This window comes from Epinephelus fuscoguttatus, linkage group LG11 (assembly GCF_011397635.1).
Source record: "Epinephelus fuscoguttatus linkage group LG11, E.fuscoguttatus.final_Chr_v1".
NCBI classification, from domain to species: Eukaryota; Metazoa; Chordata; class Actinopteri; order Perciformes; family Serranidae; genus Epinephelus; species Epinephelus fuscoguttatus.
Window position 1 is genome coordinate 15,159,540 of NC_064762.1, and position 18,931 is coordinate 15,178,470.

The window sequence follows — 18,931 nt, forward strand, 5'->3', positions numbered from 1 at the left end:
GGTTGTGTGAGCTGGAACTCGGTGTTAAGCTGGTTGGCTGGCACGGTCTGGTTGGTCGGTTGGTTGAGGGTAGCCATGGCTCGACTCGCTGCGCTACTGTTGTTACCGGTTCTTATTGAATCTGTATTTTCTATTTCCTTCTTTTTACCGGTCAACTCAAGAAAGTGTTTACGAGAGGAGATCCACAAAGACGTCCTGGTCACGGGGGAGTATGAAATAACCGAACAGGCGAACACCAAAACTAATCTGAAGGTGAGCACAGACCTGCGGCTAGCTTACTGTCAACGTTACCAGATGGTGCTGAGGCCGAAATGGCTTCAGTCTGTTAACGTCCATATTCAAGAACACCAGCCGTTACAAGCTAATATTCTAGCTCGTGTTAAAATAGTCCCAACTGTTGGTGACGTGCGGCTGAAATATGTGACAACTGTTGTTAGCATCGTAGCTAACCTAGGCCTCAAGAAACACGTCTTCCTGGTTTTAGTTGCTAATTAGCTAGATAACGTCAGTGCCTGCTAACATTATCGTTAAGAATTAATTCTGTCATAAACTCAAATTACTCTGACGCTAATGAAAGCACATTTTATTCCACACTGTGGGTGTTTATGTCACAATTAGTTTGTGTTATATCATGTGGAATAATCCCGTCACTGCCAACGGCTGGGCTCTGCTGCTGTTACACGTCAGTCTTACCGGCCGTTTAGCTAACAGTCACAAGCTAGGGACGTTAGCACGTTAGCCTCCTAAGCTACATGTCAACGACAGCTTGTATGCAACACTAGTGTTATTCAAATGAATGAGGTCCTCCTAACTTTAATCAAAGATATCTGTCCATTACATCATCTTAAATATCCTGTCAGTGTTCTTTAAATCAGTCGCCATCTTATAACAGCTGCCAAATAAAAATCAACATTACTGGGCGGCTGTATTTAATGACTTAATTATATTTCCTGATTAATAATTTACACACATTTTAATGCAGCCAGTTGAGGCTGTAAGTAACCCTTAGCTTTATTATATGGTTTAATCAGTTGAGTATTTTTTCCATGACTATTATAACATACAAAAAGGACACAGATTTAAAAAATGTCTAATGCATTGCAGAGCCCAACCTGAAATCCTTTAAATGCCTGTTTTATGCAACCAATTCCGCCATAAAATCAATTATATAAAACTGAGAAAGCAGCATATCTTCACATTTGAGATGCTGGAACCAATGACAGTTACTGGCAACCGATTAATTTAATAGATTAATTTAAGTTTTATACGGTACTTGGAAAAATATCAAGTTTTGATACATTATTGTTAATTAAAAGATCACTATAGCCAGGCTGTAACCTGACAACTATGACTTTTCTTGTCTTGGTTAGTAGCAGAGAACAGCAGTATGACTGTTGTAAACATTCACAATGAGATGGCCACCCGTGTATTAGTACTGCAGAAACGAGTGACGAAAGACTTTCAAATCTATATTGATAAAGCAATATTTTAACAACATTAGCAGCAGTACAGTTGACATTTATTGCATTATTTTCCTCTTACCTTGTAGATCACAGATTCCTCCAGCCACACTCTTTATTCCAAGGAAGATGCAACAAAAGGAAAGTTTGCATTCACCACAGAGGACTATGACATGTTTGAGGTGTGCTTTGAGAGCAAATCACCCATGGGTAAGTGTGTTAACCCCCCAAAACCAAGCACAGGCACAAATTAAAATTCATTACAGACCTATCAAAGTCAGTGTCATTATTTTAGTTTCACTAACAGATATCCAAAAGTCTACAGCCATTATCAACACACACAATTAGTTTGTCTTTATCATTGAGCATGAGCAACCATCTGAGTGTCGGAGTTTATGATTAACATTTTCTCAACTTTGTTTAGAAATATAATGGTGGGGCACCCAGTACAGTACCCAGCGGGTGCCCCATGTACAAAGGCTGTGTCCTTTGCTTCTCATCATCTCCCTCTTTCCCCCGACATGCTACAGCTGTCCTGTTGAATGAAGGCAAAAGCCTGAAAAATAATATTTAAAAAGAAGAGAAAAAGGAAATGGACAATGATATATAACTCTTCGGTCATGTTCTTGTTGATGTGATATGAATATATGGTCATGACATTAAAGATGGAAGTTTATGGAAATAAACCATGTTTGATGTTTTATGTAATGATTATCATGAACACAGTAGTTGTTTAAGTAAGGCAAAAAGACTTTGCATTCTTGTTAATGTGGAAGGAATGAGTGTAAACTAATGATTCATACTGAAAAATGAAAAAAGTGAAATTAATATAGTAAATAAAGGCTTTTGTAGTTCTGGAACTAGACTAGGTTTACATGGCACAGTGAGTGAACACAATTTTAAAATGTTCCTTTTGCTTATTATGCAAAAAATCTCTCCTCTTTAATCAGGGACTGGAAGAGTGCCTGACCAGCTGGTCAATCTGGACATGAAGCATGGTGTGGAGGCCAAAAACTATGAAGAGGTAACCGTTTTATTATTTTGTAGAATCATGCAGACACTGCGGATAAAGCCAGTCTGTCTGCAGCTTGTAGACTAGGTCAGTAGATGTGGGACATTGGTCTTGCGGCAGAGGTTTCACTACATATATACACTATTCTGGTTTGAAAAACTAGTAAGCTGCAGGGCCGCTTTCATCAATGGCCAGCATTCCTTAGACTGATGAAAGTGTTAGAGGGCATTCAAATGTCCTGAATACAAAAATTGCAGATTGACCCACTTGGTGAGTTCAGATTCAAGAAACACACAAATCTTTCCCTGCAACTGTTACGCTGAAACGAAGTAAGCAATGACGTCACGAGATTAATAAATCATTTGTGCTGTGGAAACAAGAATGTCCTGCTCCGGTACTTCTTGTGCATTTATGCCAGATTAAGTACTTGTTCATGATGGCAGCAATGTGGATGCCTTGTGCTGTTTTATCTGCATTGCCAAGTGTCCTTTGTCTAAACATGATAGTGATGTCGAGGCGTACCGGTGTAGAAAACAGGGACATTGGTGGAGGAGGTTCTTTTCCTCCACAATGTTCAATAATTCCTAATTAGGGACACATCGTCGTGCATCATCACTTGAATGGGTAGCACTTGGCACTGTGGCTGCCTCAGGCAACACTTTATAAGAAGTACAGATTACAGAAGTGACAAAGCCCTGTGAGCTGAGAATCGCCCCCCCCTTCCCACACATGCTGCACGAACATGACGCTCTTCTCTACTGAGGGAGTGTGTAGGTGGATGCTCAAGAAGAGCTCAAGTGGGCTTGCCTGTCTGTAGGCAGGAGGGTGGAGCTGAAATTGTATTCACCTACGTAGATGGGTGTGTTGCTTAGGATGAATTTGCAGACTGTTTGGTACATAATGTATTGGTATTTTTAAAATGTGCTGGAACAAGTCCCTTTTTTGTTATACAATGGTTGAGAATGTGTTCTTGGCAGATGCTGCATGCTGCATCTCAGACAGATTTTACAATGCAGCTTCCTAATTGGCAGATGTCCATGTCTGGGCCTGTTGCACAATTTAAGACAATGGTTTGATTCATTTGGTCCCAGCAAAGAATGACAGTGGCATTGTTTAGTTTTTGTCCATTTAGTGTTCACACAGACTTCCTAAAAACTAACATTAAGTTCAAAAGTCACAAACATAACTCACATGGATTGACAGGTAACAGATTCACTGGGCAGGTGTCATGACCTGACCTACATCATCAACACTACACCACAGAGTTCATTCTTGTGGCTGACAGGAAGTCATGCTAAAAGAGCACATGCAGAAATAGTTGTGAGCGTCATAAGCCAAAACTGAAACTGGACTGTAAATAAAATAAATACATAAAGTGACTGACAGGAAGTCTCCTGTACCACAACATGAGGGGAAGTAGTTGCCATAATCAGCAGATAAACCTCATTATCAGTTCACCTCAGCAGTTAAATTTGTACATGTCACGCATTGATATCACATAATCCTGTGGTTGGTCCAATTCTTGCTCCACCTTCTCAGGTGGTGCAGCTGCTCAGTTCACACCACACATCAAAAGGCAGCTGTCTCACCAGCCTGAATGATCAGGAGTAAATGGCCAACCACAGTTTGTTCAAACACACAAGGTGTGTACGCTGCCTTGAGGCACATTTGTGATTTGTGGTGCTGGACTTGACTTGACTGACTACAGGCTTAGAGTGACACCTGCTGGACAAAGTGTATAAAGGCACTCTTTTAAGGAGCAGTTCCATCTTCTCAACCGTCTGTTTCTCAGGGATCACTGTTGCTGTGGTTCAGTAGCTTCTGTTTTGTCCCCCCAGATCGCCAAGGTGGAGAAGCTGAAGCCTCTCGAGGTCGAGCTGAGGCGACTGGAGGACCTGTCGGAGTCCATCGTCAATGACTTTGCTTACATGAAGAAGAGAGAGGAGGAGATGAGGGACACCAATGGTAAGAAAACAACACAATTAGCAATTTTGCTGAACGGCACATGAATGTATGAATAACAGTGTGCATCCTTGTTGTCTCGAACTGGGCAGACAGGATGGATTAAGCTCAAGTGTAACCCAAATTGGTCGGTCATAACCAGTTTTACAATCAGGCCAAATTTCTGCCACACTGGTTGTTGTTTGATGTGCAGTGTTAGGAGGGTCACAGCTCCTGATTAATTAACAGTTGGTTAAGCAGATGGATTTCTGGCATGTCAGAAATTCTGCTCGACTGTCTTGCAGTTTGAGCTGTTCCACCATCCATTTTCCCACACTGCTACAGTCAGAAGAGCCATTATAAACAGTAGTGAGCTTATTTCAGTATAATTTGAGTAGTATTATTTTACGTTGTGGCTAAAATTGAAGTGTTGACTGTATGAAAACGAACTTTGCTGCGGAGGAAAAAACAGACCATATTGTTTGCACCGTCCAGTCATCTGCTGCTCCATATTTTTTCTTTTCAGTTTTAGTTAAAGTTCATAGCACAGTTGCGAGGAGTAGGTAACGAAGCCTTTCTTTCTTTTCATCAACATTTGGGATGCACCCATTGTGCACGTGTCATGTCTGATGAAGGGCCGGTGCCCGACACGTCACACGTGGTGATACGATTCAAATTTCCAAAAGGAGCCGTTCTGGTGTGCGGACCTCTTTTTGTGTTTTTGTATTTGTTCTTCTGTCCAGCACCCAGTATTTATTGATTTTAGATGTGCGTGCTGTTCTTGAGTCTTCCCTTTTAGTTGCGACCACTGGCTACTAACAGCTAACGTTAACTAGCTCCTCTTCTGCCGATTTGGACATAGATTTGTTGTTCACAATGTTGCTTTATCAGGGAAAAACGTTGTGTGTCACCTGATGCTTGATAGTGAGTTTACTGCATCCTTATGTCGCAAAGACATCTCAGCCAAGATCTCTGTCCTGTCCTGGGACAATGGGACACCATTAGTCTTGAGCCCTGCTTTTGAGTGTGCACAATGCATGATGCAACATGACAAAATCCTCAACCACTGCCAACGGTGAATGTCATCGTATTTGCCAATGGGCCAATGGCAACCAACAGGGTGAAGATCGGTTATTACCAGTGTTGGGCCGATAAATGGGTGCATTCCTAGAACTGTCTGTGGACAAAACTTGGCCTGGGAATCTGTGTTAATGTTCGGTGTGAGCAGAAAACATCTAGTGTGCATTAACACACGTACAAGGTTGATAAAATCACAGTGTCTGTCCAGCTTCAAGAATTCTGAGGGTTTTTTTTTGTTTGTTTGTTTTTTTTACCTAAGTTTCTGTTTAATTCATTGTATAAACAAAAATTGTGAGCCACTGACCACTAACACGCCTACTTCTTTCTCCCACCCCTCTCCAGAGTCCACCAACACACGTGTGCTGTACTTCAGCATATTCTCCATGTGCTGTCTCATTGGGCTGGCCACATGGCAGGTCTTCTACTTGCGGCGCTTCTTCAAGGCAAAGAAGCTGATCGAGTAGAGCGGCCCCTAGCTCCTTACCTCGGGGGAAAGCTGCCCGCCGGTCAGCCAACACATCCCAACATCCACCCTCCTTGGACTAGCTTCAGCAAACAACAGCAAGTGGGGTTGAGGGGCTCAATTTCTAGTTTTCACAGCTGTAAGAGAGAGTACCAAGGTTGTCCTCTGAAAAAAAAAATGATTCACCTGCTTATTTAGTGGTTTGAAACATGAAAAGCGCTGTAGGGAGAAATGCACTGTGAGACATGTATGTCACTGTGTTAGTGAGATACATCCGTCTCATGGTGCTTCATGCTTCTGTCTGCACTGTTTTGAATGTTGCAGCTTACTGAATAAGAACTTGTTCCTTCAACCAGTTGAACAGTGATGTTTGATTTTGAGCTCAGTTTGAATGGATGTGCCATGAGCGAATGTCTTTTTGCCCTTCTGTTGATGTTCAGTTTCTTTGCCATGCCAAGCAAACTAGATCCTTGGTGCCCTTTTATCAAGTGAAGGCTCTTTGAAAAAGTGGTGTGTTGTTACTTCCATGAGAAAATTGGCAACCACTGAACTTCTGTGTTATGTCACTTAATTTGCATACATGTTTGGTAGCTAAATTTAACCGTGTCTTTAGTTTGTTTTCATATTGTAAATGCTACTTAGTTGCTTCTACAGGTATATTTTTGGGGGGTTGTGAGTTGTCAGAGTAAATATTCACTTGGTTATAAATTAGGTCACTTCTATGAACTCTTGCACGTTCTAGTTTTGTTTTTGAAACACCTGAATATTAATTTGTCACAAATTAAAAGTAGCCAGAAACCAAAAACCTTGTCCTTAGGAAGGAGTTTGCAGCGTCGTATTGTTCGTATATGGCTGTGAGTCATTTAACCACACGACTTCTTCAATAATATTCATATATACTCAAGCAAGTTTCTAATGTCAGAGTGCAGTGGGTGGAGGTTTTGACAGGAAATGTAAAATAGGCAGTGCAAACACTTTCTGAAATTTCCTTTCAGTCACGCGCCCCTTTTCTTCACACACTGGTAAATTTAATTATTCTTTTGCAACTTTTAAAGTGTCACCTCCCAACTACAGTGCAGATCCATCCAGCGTGCTTCTTTTCTTTACAAATATACTGAGGCTTGGATTACATGAGAATGTGGGTGGTTGCAAATATTCAGATTGTTTCTGACAGGGATTAATTGAGGCATCTGTCATGGGTACATTTTTAACAATGGACATGCGCACTGTGCGCAATCAATGATTTTTATGTTGACTGATAAATTTTGTAAATTTGTGTTGGGCTTTTATTCAATAAAATATTGGATGGATTTACATTAGTTATGGTGCGGTCTAATATCTGTTTCACTGTTAACACTAATATGTGGGTCTGAAAGGTGGTTTCAGACTTAAAAAGGATACTTCACCTCCCAAATGGTCTTATATACACTCATCAGCCAAAACACTAAAACCACTGATAGGTGACGTGAACAACATTAATCATCTTGTTACGATCTAATGTTCTTTTGGGAAATCTTGAGCTCTGACATCTATGTGGTTGCCACCTGACATGCCCCTCCCACCTAAACACCAGTGCAGACCATGTACCCCCCCATTATGGCAGCAGTGGCCCCAGCAGGACAATGAACCATGCCACACCACAAAAACTGCCCAGGAGTGGCACGAGGACAAAGACTTCAAGGCATTGACCTGGCCTTCGAATTCCCCAAATCCCTGACAAGTCTGATCAAACATCTGTGGAAAGTGCTGTTACCCCACCTCACACCCACAGGACCCAAAAGATCTGAAGCCAACGCCCTGGTGCCAGACACTATAGGACACCCTCCAGAGGTCCTCTGTTCGTGCCTTGACAGATCAGAGCCGAGTCCAGTCCAAGGAGGCCCCATGGTGGACTGGGGGTACCTCTGGGGTACCAGCACGTCCCACTAATGTTTGATCAGATTGGGATCTGGGGTATTTGGGGTACCTTGAGCTCTTTGTCCTGTTCCTCCGGTCATTCCTGAGCAGTTTTCGTGGTGTGACATGGCACATTGTCCTGCTTGGGGGCACTACCATCGACGAGTGCTGTTGCCATGAGGGGGTTTATTTTGTCTGCAAGGTGTTTGGGTGGGTGGAGCACGTCACGTAGCATCCACATGAATGCCAGGACCCAAGGTTTCCCTGCAGAACACTGCACTGTAACAAGATGATCAATATTATTCGCTTCATCCACCAGTGGTTTTAATGTTTTGGCCGATCAGTGTATATATATCTCACCACACAGTGCTTGAGGAATCTAAAACCAGAGTAAATTCTTACCTGAAGTCAGGGGACTGCGATTAACAACAACATAACTATATCAAATCATCTATTTACAAGCTCTCACACAACTGGTGCAGTATAATCCAAGTCTCATTTATCTAGTCTCTTCCCAAACTGTACTATTTAAAACACTCCTGGCCAATGAAGGAGCTTGGTGGTGGTGGGATTTTAATTAAATGCACAACCAGAGTTGTTTATACTGTAGAAGTTGTGTGAGAGTTTGTAAATGGATTATTGGATGGAGTTTTGCTGTTAAACGTGGCCCTCTTTTACTTGAATCCATCAAGAATTCTCAGTGTTTTTGGATTCTTCATTCACCATGGAGGCATTCAAGAAAAACAAAAATTCAAGGTAACATGGAGTAACCGATATGCAAATGATCTTTTTTAGGCTTTAGTATTTCTTCAAAAAGCCTTTTACCATCACACAGATAGGCTGTAATGTTGAGACTCATATTGCTAAAGGATGGAATAGAAATATAATGTTAAGTGTTAAAACTGACAAATATCCAGAATAGTAGTAGTAATATAGTAGTAATATTTTTTGTTAGGATTGAATGACGCAAAGCATTAGTTGCTCTGCCAGTCACAATAGAGACCAATAAAAATGCTATTTTCTAACCATTAATTTTCTACCTACTGTGCGTCACGATCAACTTGTCCTGAAGAGATTTGAGCAGTTATACCTGTAAGGTGTGAACGGTCACATGACCCCAGCTGTTTACATCCTTGGTGCACTTTGAAGAGAGGATGGAGTCATTACCTTCATTTTGAACTTGCTTTTATCCACAGCAACTTTCGGTAAGTACATTTAAACTCCATAGCAACAGGAGAAAAATGGAGCATATCCTTCCTGAACAAACACCTAACCGCATTTTACAGAGCTTCAGTACAGACGCTCATTGTGTCATCAAAGCTCCACAACACAGTGTGAGTGAGACGTGTTATTACTTTGATGCATCAAAGAGTTTTGTTGTTCTATATATGCTTTAGAAGTAAAGAGGCTATCCATTCAGCTTTCCAGTCACAATTGTAACCAGTGAGACAATACAAAGACTCAAGGTAGATATGTTAGTCACCAATGCTGTGTATGATTTTCCATCATTACTTTAGGTTTAGAGCAGGTTTTGGACATCCTGGGGCAATATGATCCCTCAGAGGACTCTTGTATGTTTGCAGCTGTTGTCCAGGCTGAAATTAAAACCCATTATGAGAGACTGTGACAGTCAGACTTTGGCTATGAGGGAGAAACCGTCCTACTGTCTCAATTCACCAGGTGAAATCTTTGGATTTGACTGATGACAATTGTAGTTTGATCACCAATGAGACTCCCATCACCTCACCTGTTACAGTACTACGTAATCCTCTGATGACCTCCACCTATCATCTTATCTGTCATCCACTAAGACAGCAAAAAAACAACAAAAACACATCCCTGTCATTTCAGAAGTGTCACCGTCACCCACAATGCCACAGTGCTGTCCCCAAGATAAGAGATACAGATACTCTACGGCTGCAAATGAACCCGTGACATCCTCTTCATTACATGGTGTGTTCCTGATTAGATGACAAGAACAAGATACTGCAGCTAAACATCAAAACCACTTGTTTCCTGTTATGCTCATGGGTGATGTTGAAACGTCACCAGGACGAGTTTCAGAATATTTGACCTAAGAAGAAAACACCTCTCACGAAGGCAAAAGAACAAGAACAAAATTACATATGCAACAACTGGAATATTTAAAAAAAAAAAAAAAAAAAGTGCCAATGACCCCAGAATCCTACAACCAGCTCACATTTATGCATGCAGCACATTTGGGGTACAACCAAAACAGTGGCAGAGTTGATCTGCATGATCTCTCTGCATGAAATCTAAATCAGGTATATTAACCATGTTCATGGTTAGGAAGCTAATATTTGCTAATACCAAACCTAGAAAGTAGCTACGGCTGATATGAATGCCAGACTGAGAGTGCAATCCCTAGTCATGTCATGGCTAAACACAAGGGAAGAAGGATACAGTAATCCTCATTTAATTAATCCACAGGAGAGTTTGTGTTCAGTACATAATATGAACATTGTAGTTTTGCAAAGGACAGCAAAACAGTAAAGACTTATTACTTAAAGAATTTTAGGTGTTACATGTTTTGTTTCCTGAGGCTTAAAAATACTGAAACACTAAAATACATAGAGTATATTAATAATAAATAATAGGGGAAAAAGACTTCGATGCTGCATGCATTAAACTTTATACTTTACATTTCCAATGAGTTTATATTACAATTGTAGGCAGTTTATTTAGTAATTTCTGAATATTTGTTTCATTCAAAATAAATAAATAATGAATAAATAATAAAATGGCATTTAAATCAAGTTCTAAGAATTAAAAATTTAAGATTAATTGAATTAAATGGGTAAAACTTCTGCTCACTTTATCATTTATTATTAACAGAAGTGTAGAGGAGAGCCGGGTAGGTTGGGACATTTTTGTATTGACACAAAATAAATTTCCAAACATGTCTTGATTGAACATCCTTGTTAGCACAGTCTATTCATCTGTTATTTATTCTCTATCCTTATTTTATGGTATGGTTTTTATTTATGTTAAAACTTGTAAAACATTTTATTCTAATCAAAATTAAAACTCTACCCCTTAATTTAATTTAATTTAATTTAATTTAATGCTCAAGGTCCTCATGTTTTACTGGTTGTGGATTTTGTTTACATATTTTCATTTTGCTTTTATAAACCAATAAAAAGAGAATTACAAAGAAATGTAATAATGATAAAATAAATAAATAAATAAATAAATAAATAAAAACACTGGATCCCTGAACAGATACAGGTGCCTGCCAACCAACTCAAATGTGAAAGCCACAATTTTGTTAAATGTACAGGGAATGCATTTTCCCAAAATTCTGCCTCCTCTGGAGGGTTGGGACATCCTGTTTTGGGCTAAGATTAAAAAAGTGATTTACATTGAAAGAAAATCAGTCTAAATTTGAACACCTTACATTTAAAAATTTACATTTCTTTGAGAAATAGAAAAAATTATGAAAAAAATATTGCTTTTGTTTTTCTGAATGCATTTTTCCCCCAAGAAAGCTTTTTCGCAGAATTCTGAGATACTAGTCTTTTTTATTTATTTATTTATTTATTTATTTATTTTTACTTTTTTATTGTACTTTTATGTACAAACATAACAAGGCAAATGTCAAATGCTTATCATCTTCCAGGATGCAGTGAACAGAACTCCAGAGAAACAAAACACAAAGACAACAAACAAAACAAACAAAAAAAAGGCACAAAATAGAATAAATTAAGCATAATCAACTTTAAATCAACCATAAATATATCATTATTGAGCATAGTGTAAATAAAATTTAGATATAATAAAGCTGGACAAGTGATTTAAAATATTTATTCATCACTGATTAATCTATAGAGGTCTGTTGCACATTTTGGAGTTTATTAATTTAAAGGACTTGGTGTTAAGTTGAATTCCGTTATAGTAGCCAGTAAAGATGGATGGGGTTTTAATACATTTAGCTTTGTGATTAAAAGTATAGCTAAAATAAGTAAAACATTGACCAGTACACTTCCATAATTCCTTAAATGCAAGACAAATATGATTTACAGGCGATTTTCGGACACCTAACTAACTGGAGCAGATCCTGGAGGGGTCACAGAATTTGTCATTACACTGGTGTCTTGTTCTGATTGATCCAGCCGCGTTAAAAGTCTTTGTAAAAACACCTGACACATTAAATTCACACTAAGCCATACTAAACGGCGATTTGATAAAAGTTTAGAAGCCCAGAGAACTCATAAAGAGCTTATAAAATACTTTAAAACTTTCAAATTCACAGCTGGTGTTTGCCACACATCGCGATATTGTTGAAACCGGTTGCTACATCACGTGAACTGCTCCACCAATCAGATGAAAGCGTTGTCATTATCACCCGGAAGTGTTCAAGAAGTACTTCCGCATCACGTCAAAACATCTGCATGGTAGCAATACTGAGTTGTTCCAGTCTCTACCCTGACAGCTAATCGTTTTTAAAACAGCTATGCCGGGCCCAGACAAAGAAACAGACCTGACGGAGAGAGTTGAAGCGTTTCTGTCCGACCTGAAGCGCGGGGGCAGCGGAACGGGACCGCTGCGGGGCTCGGGGGAGACAGCCCGGGAGACGACAGCCCTGCTCCGCAGAATCACAGCCCAGGCTCGGTGGAGCAGCGCAGGTACTTTATACTGCTCTGTTTGTTCATTTACAGTTTAGCTCAGACATTATAGCAGTGCAGGGAGAAAGTATGAAAGCTGTCAGTGTAGCTGCGCATTGTAAAAACTTTGTACCTGCTGCAACAGCTGTCAGAAGTGTGGTAATAGTTTAATATTCAAACTATTCACGAGGTAAACAGAAAGAGAAGGTGTGTTAGAGGCAACGAATTAAGTTAACTGCAGAGAGAGCAAATAGAGTTTTAATTCCTATATGAGAGTAGTCAGTCAAATACAGTCAGAAAAATAATAAAAAGCTTTATTCATCCCAAAGGTATTTGTGTGCCCAATATATTAGCATACATAGTAAGATACATCTTTATATAGTATACAGTGTGTGTATACATAGTAAATGTGTGTGTGTAAAGTGTGTAAAGTAGGCCTAAAACTGCCAACTCATTGCAATGTATCCGAGTGGGAATTCAGAGTGCCATAACATGTTTCTTTATTAATAATCAAAGGCAAACTGTACAGAGGAGTGCATTTATCTCTCTCACTGTTATATGCCTCTGCGCACCAGTTAAGTTTCTCTCACAGTTTACATCCATGTCTGTGAACACATGGATACACTACACATATTATCACCCCGACAGCACAGAAGATCTATTAAGTCAGCAGAGTTTCAAGGTGGACACCCAAGATGAGTTTCACCAATTGACAAAATATTTGCCCTTCTGTTCCTGAGATATGACATTGAATAACGGTGAGAAAGGTGTTTTATGCAGAGCATTATGATGTCACAGTGAAGCTGACCTTTGATCTTTAGGATATAAAATTTCGTCAATTCATAAATTTATCCCCTTAGACATTTGTTTTGTCGTAACTAGCATATGAATTTTTGAGGTATGGCCAAGAACATATTTTTTAAGGTCACACTGACCTTGACCTTTGACTGTCTACCATAAAATTTTAATCAGTTTATTCTTCAGTCCAAGTGGACGTTTGTGCCAAATTTAAAGAAATTCCCTCTAGGTGTCACAGTGACATTGGCCTTTGACTATCAAAATCTGATCAGTTCATCATTGAGTCTAAATGAACGCTTGTGCCAAATTTTAAGAAATTCCCTGAAGGTATTCTTGAAATATCATGTTCACAACAATGAAACAGATGAGGTCACACAGACTTGGCCTTTGACACCTATGGCCACCAGAATCTAATCAGTTTATTGTTGAGTTCAAGTAAATGTTTGTGCTAAATTTGAAGAAATTCCCTCCAGCTGTTCTTGAGATATTGCGTTCACGAGAATGAGACAGACGACGTCACGGTGACCTTGACCTTTGACTTATAACCATCAAAAACTAGTCAGTTCATCGTCGAGTCCAAGTGGACATTTGTGCCAAATTTGAAGAAATTCCCTGAGGCGTTCTTGAGATATCATGTTCACAAGGATTGGACGGACGGACAAACATAATACCTCTGGCCACGGCTATAGCCAGCATAGAGGCATAAAAAAGGACAAATTAGTGATATGTCACTTTGGATATGTTGTGCAGGTTGGAGATGAGATTAAAACCATAAAAAGACGGATTAACAACAGTAGATTGAGTCACAGGTTGAACTTGTCACAAGCTTTAGCATTTACACGTGTCTTATGTCCACGAAACTGTTCTCTATCCCAGGTGATCTGATGGATATAATCCGTAAAGAGGGGAGGAGAATGACCGCCGCTCAGCCGTCAGAGACCACTGTTGGAAACATGATCAGACGGGTGTTGAAGATCATCAGAGAGGAATACGCCAGGTGAGGAATAGACTGAACAACAGCTGTTGAAACCAGTCACTGAACTGGAGCAGTTACATATTAAAGTACACACACATTCTTGTTAGGGTTACAACCCATCTGGGCTTGATTTATCTTTTGACCCTGTGTTGTTTGGACTCCATGATTATACCATGAACTAATCTGAACCAGTGGTTCCCAACTGGTTCAGCCACGAGGTCCAGATTTCTCCTTAGTCATTAGTTCAAGGTCCACACAATTTAAAATATATTCAAGCGTCATACTTGTGTTTAGCCATGTCGTGAAACTAGTTTGCTGTCTCCGTCCAGTAGCTCTCCATTATGTGCTCGCTCTACAGCGGGAAATGGCACTTCAAAATAAAGCTCTGTGCCGGAAATTCGTACTCGTACTTGTCGTCCTCCGCTTATCCGGGTCCGGGTCGCAGGGGCAGCAGCCTCAGCAAAGAAGCCCAGACAGTCCTCTCCCCAGCCACTTCCATCAGCTCTTCTGAGGGAACCCCGAGGCGTTCCCAGGCCAGCCGGGCGATGTAATCCCTCCAGCGGGTCCTGGGGCGGCCCCGAGGTCTCCTGCCGGTTGGACATGCCCGAAACACCTCCCAAGGGAGGCGTCCGGATGGCATCCTTACCAGATGTCTGAACCACCTCAACTGGCTCCTCTCGATGTGGAGGAGCAGTGGCTCTACTCCGAGACCCTCGCGGATGTCCGAGCTCCTCACCCTATCCCTAAGGCTGAGCCCAGCCACCCTGCGGAGGAAACTCATTTTGGCTGCTTGTACTCGCGATCTCATCTTTCAGTCACTACCCAGAGCTCGTGACCATAGGTGAGGGTTGGAACGTAGATCTACCGGTAAATCGAGAGCTTTGCTTTCTGGCTAAGCTCCCTCTTCACCACAACGGACCGGTTAAGCGCCTGTCAATCTCCCGCTCTATCCTACCCTCACTCGTGAACAAGATCCCAAGATACTTAAACTCTTCCACCTGAGGCAGGACCTCCCTCCCGACCTGGAGTGGGTGAGTCTCCTCCGAGAACCGTCACCTTATCGTGGTGGAGGAGTTTGAGTGCCCTAATGACCCTAGGAGCTATGCTGTCGGGGGCATTTTACCCCTGGTAGGATTTCCCATGGCAGATTTGTTCTGGGCGAAGGGTCAGACGAAGAACGGTTCAAAAGACCCTTCATGATGGAAAACAACAGGAAATTGTGTACCTGGCCCAGAGGGTTACCAGGGCCCTGCCCTGGAGACAGGCCTGGGGTTGGGGCCCGTGGGTGAGCACCTGGTGGCCGGGCCTTTGCCCATGGGGTCCGGCCGGGCCCAGCCCGAACCGGCTACATGGGCTCGTCCCCCTGCAGGCCCATCACTTGCAGAGGGATCCAGAAGGGAGTGGTGTATTGTGGATTGGGCAGCAGACCAAGGCGGGGGCCTTGGCGGTCCGATCCCTGGCTACGGAAGTTGGCGTCTTGAAAATTCGCTGTACTTAAAAAAGTGTGTTTTGTACAAACTCAACAAGTTTGTGAGTCACTTACAGTCCTTTCAGATTGGACCCGTGACCCACTTTTGGACCGTGACCCACCATTTGGGAACCACTGAAATTTAATAAAGGCCAGGTTCGATGCTTGCTCGGACCTGGGCTTTGTTAAATTTATGTTGTATTGTTCATTTACAACATCTACTGCCCCTCTCTCTGTGTCTTGTGCATTCTAAGTTACATAATGTCTAATGATGAGATGAGATTAATGTAGGGTTTTTACGAAAATGTCCGAGCTGTGGACACTTCCTCTTTCTGTAAGCTTATTCGCTCTGTTGTTTTCTCACAGATCTCGAGGCAGCAGTGAAGAGGCGGACCAGCAGGAATCTCTCCACAAGCTGCTGACCTCTGGAGGACTCAGCGAGGAGAACTTCAGACAGCATTTTGCCACTCTCAAAGCAAATGTCATCGAGGCGATTAATGAACTGCTGACCGAGCTGGGTAAGTCAGCTGTTATTCACTAAATAAACTCAAGTCAAGTCTGTATTTATTTATTCTGTGAGGTTAAAACTTTTGCTGTTTCTCTCTTCACCATTTTATTTTTTAGAGGGAACGACTGACAACATAGCAATGCAGGCCCTGGAGCACATTCACTCTAATGAGGTCATCATGACGATCGGTCGCTCTCGCACCGTGGAGGCTTTCCTCAAAGACGCTGCGCGCAAACGCAAGTTCCATGTCATAGTGGCAGAGTGCGCCCCCTTCTGCCAAGTAGGAAAAACACGACACAAGATATAAGAAATTATGCTCCTTAAGCAAAAACAACAACATTTGGTGTTATTTAAATAAAACTGTTTTCATTTTTATCTTAGGGACATGAGATGGCAACCAGTCTCTCGAAAGCCGGCATCGAAACAACCGTGATCACAGACGCTGCTATATTCGCAGTCATGTCTCGTGTTAATAAGGTATTTAACACCACAGAAGACTTTGAAACAGTCCCGTCAGAGCACGTGGGTTAACCTGTGTGCTGATCTCTTCACAGGTCATCATTGGTACGCAGACAATTCTGGCAAACGGAGGTCTGAGGGCCGTCAACGGGACACACACTCTGGCTCTTGCAGCCAAGCACCACTCAACACCGCTGATTGTTTGTGCTCCCATGTTCAAGCTCTCGCCTCAGGTAAGGAGACTCTCTAGTCTGTTGGATTTCTACAATTTCTGCTGAGAGCAAGATGATGATAATGATTAAACTATTTTGTGTCCTTAGTTCCCAAATGAAGAAGATACTTTCCATAAGTTTGTCTCTCCACAAGAGGTGCTTCCTTTCACTGAAGGTAACTGACATTCCTCACAAAGTGCTCATCAACAGCTGCTCAGTTAACGTAAAACTTCAATTAGTAGCCCAGGCTGTTATTTGCTCAAATCACTGAACTCAGCAGGGACGGGGACGGGCCTTTAATTCCTTTTATGCAACTGTTTCTCAGCAAAAATGGGAAATACGATCAATTTGTTTATTTGAACCATTATGAATATTACGTGTTTAAAAATGAGGCCTCTAATATATCAATTACTAATCATTCATTTGATTTAGCTCCAGCAGACAGGGCATCACGCAGAGAAAGAGCATTATGACACTCGTATTACAGCACCTGGCAACAGAGGGGTCTACAGTCTGTGTTTGAAGGATATATCCAGGATGTCAAACTGACTCAGCAGCAACAACAGGTTAAAAAGACAAAGATAGTTAGAAGCTAAAGCCGAACTATAGGCTACAGATCACAGTGTAAAAGTGAACCACCACATCACTGCTGATCGCCACACAAGACAATGAATATAAAGGGAAACTTTGCTGATATTGAACCAGCTGTGTGGCATCACAGTGTGTGCAAATGAATGGTGTTTGGCTTCCCCCCGTGCTGCTGCCAGCACCCGGACCTCCACACCCTTGGACAGGCAGGGATCTCTGGAGGAAATCAAACAAAGTTCATCTGCGCACACTGCGATGACACACAACTGGTTGAATATCAGCAAAATCCTGTACAGCAGGGTCGGTCTTTGTTTTACTGTTATAATCACTAAAAAGCAAAAGCAGCATGTGTATACATTCAGTAGGCTATATCTTCAGTAGCTAGCTAGCTAACCCTACACTTTTCAGGGTTTGATTTTGGTTTTGGAACAGGGAAGAAACATATATATTTTTCCAACCTCTCTAGGTAACGAGTATCATTAACCTGCGTTGTTGTCGGACCCTGGTCTGAGCCAGCTGGATGCTACGTTATGATTGGCCAGTTTGCGCCTGGGTGTAGGACCTAGCTAAGGGTCAATTGAGACAGGCCTTTATGTGTCAAAATGTGTAGCCACACTGGGCTAATAAAAAGGACTGGGCATTTAAATCGTCATGTTTAGAACATCAGCTTTTAAGCCTTTATAATAAATGTTCCTCTTTTGTATTTCAGGTGAGATTCTCTCAAAGGTGAACGTGCACTGTCCGGTGTTTGACTACGTCCCACCTGAGCTCATCACACTGTTCATCTCTAACATCGGAGGACACGCACCATCATACATCTACCGACTGATGAGCGAACTCTACCACCCAGAAGACCACGAACTATAACCAGTGTAATTAATGAATAAATTAAATGATGATTGATACAGTCGTTTGTGTCTGTTTTGATGAGGTACTGTATGTTGTTCATGAGGAGTTCTACTGGGAGAAACTTGATAATAGAATTTTAAGATTTTACTTTTTGTCGTACTTTCAGGTATTTCTGTAACAAAATAAATTTTAGTTCCATACAGAAAATGATCAGCAAGATACTAATATATCACGGTAATTTGACGACATAATTGACTGTTAAAATGTCACAGTAACTTGCTGTGAAAGTAATGCAAGTAGCCAGTAATTTGCCTCTGTGAAGTAAAAGTATGTAAAGTTGCCTAAAATGGAAATACTCAAAGTACAAACACCTTGAATTTGTACTTAACTACAGTACTTAAGTAAATGTACTTTCCACTACTGTCTGCAGAGATATAATGAATGATTAGGTTTTCATAATCCATGTAAACACCATATCCTGAATAGACTTACGAACTCCTCTTCATCACCTATGGCACATAAGGCTTCAATGAGCTCCTTCCATTGCATTCAGTCCTTGGCAGCATGTTGTGCCTCTCCCCATGAGAGGTTCAGCT

The 18,931-nt window shown here is 41.3% G+C and overlaps 2 protein-coding genes across 2 annotated transcripts; both read left to right on the plus strand.

Annotated features, from left to right (window-relative positions):
* tmed10 (transmembrane p24 trafficking protein 10) lies at window positions 1–7,275 on the plus strand. Its single transcript, XM_049590219.1, has 5 exons — window positions 1–252; window positions 1,550–1,670; window positions 2,411–2,484; window positions 4,311–4,437; window positions 5,836–7,275. Exons 1-5 carry the CDS (start codon window positions 76–78, stop codon window positions 5,955–5,957), a joined length of 621 nt encoding a protein of 206 aa, XP_049446176.1. The 5' UTR covers window positions 1–75; the 3' UTR covers window positions 5,958–7,275.
* A 4,956-nt stretch (window positions 7,276–12,231) lies between these two features.
* eif2b2 (eukaryotic translation initiation factor 2B, subunit 2 beta) lies at window positions 12,232–18,389 on the plus strand. The gene is made up of 8 exons (XM_049589912.1): window positions 12,232–12,498; window positions 14,152–14,272; window positions 16,086–16,237; window positions 16,344–16,507; window positions 16,609–16,704; window positions 16,782–16,919; window positions 17,007–17,073; window positions 18,196–18,389. The coding sequence occupies exons 1-8, from the start codon at window positions 12,327–12,329 to the stop codon at window positions 18,351–18,353; spliced, it is 1,068 nt and encodes a 355-aa protein (XP_049445869.1). The 5' UTR covers window positions 12,232–12,326; the 3' UTR covers window positions 18,354–18,389.
* The last annotated feature ends 542 nt before the right edge of the window (window positions 18,390–18,931 follow it).

Coding starts and splice junctions, on each gene's coding strand:
- eif2b2 (XM_049589912.1), top strand. CDS start 12,327: ATGCCGGGCCCAGACAAAGAAACAGACCTGACGGAGAGAGTTGAAGCG. Junction 12,499..14,151: donor GGCTCGGTGGAGCAGCGCAG/GTACTTTATACT, acceptor TCTCTATCCCAG/GTGATCTGATGGATATAATC. Junction 16,705..16,781: donor TCATGTCTCGTGTTAATAAG/GTATTTAACACC, acceptor ATCTCTTCACAG/GTCATCATTGGTACGCAGAC.
- tmed10 (XM_049590219.1), top strand. CDS start 76: ATGGCTCGACTCGCTGCGCTACTGTTGTTACCGGTTCTTATTGAATCT. Junction 253..1,549: donor ACACCAAAACTAATCTGAAG/GTGAGCACAGAC, acceptor CTTACCTTGTAG/ATCACAGATTCCTCCAGCCA. Junction 4,438..5,835: donor GGAGATGAGGGACACCAATG/GTAAGAAAACAA, acceptor ACCCCTCTCCAG/AGTCCACCAACACACGTGTG.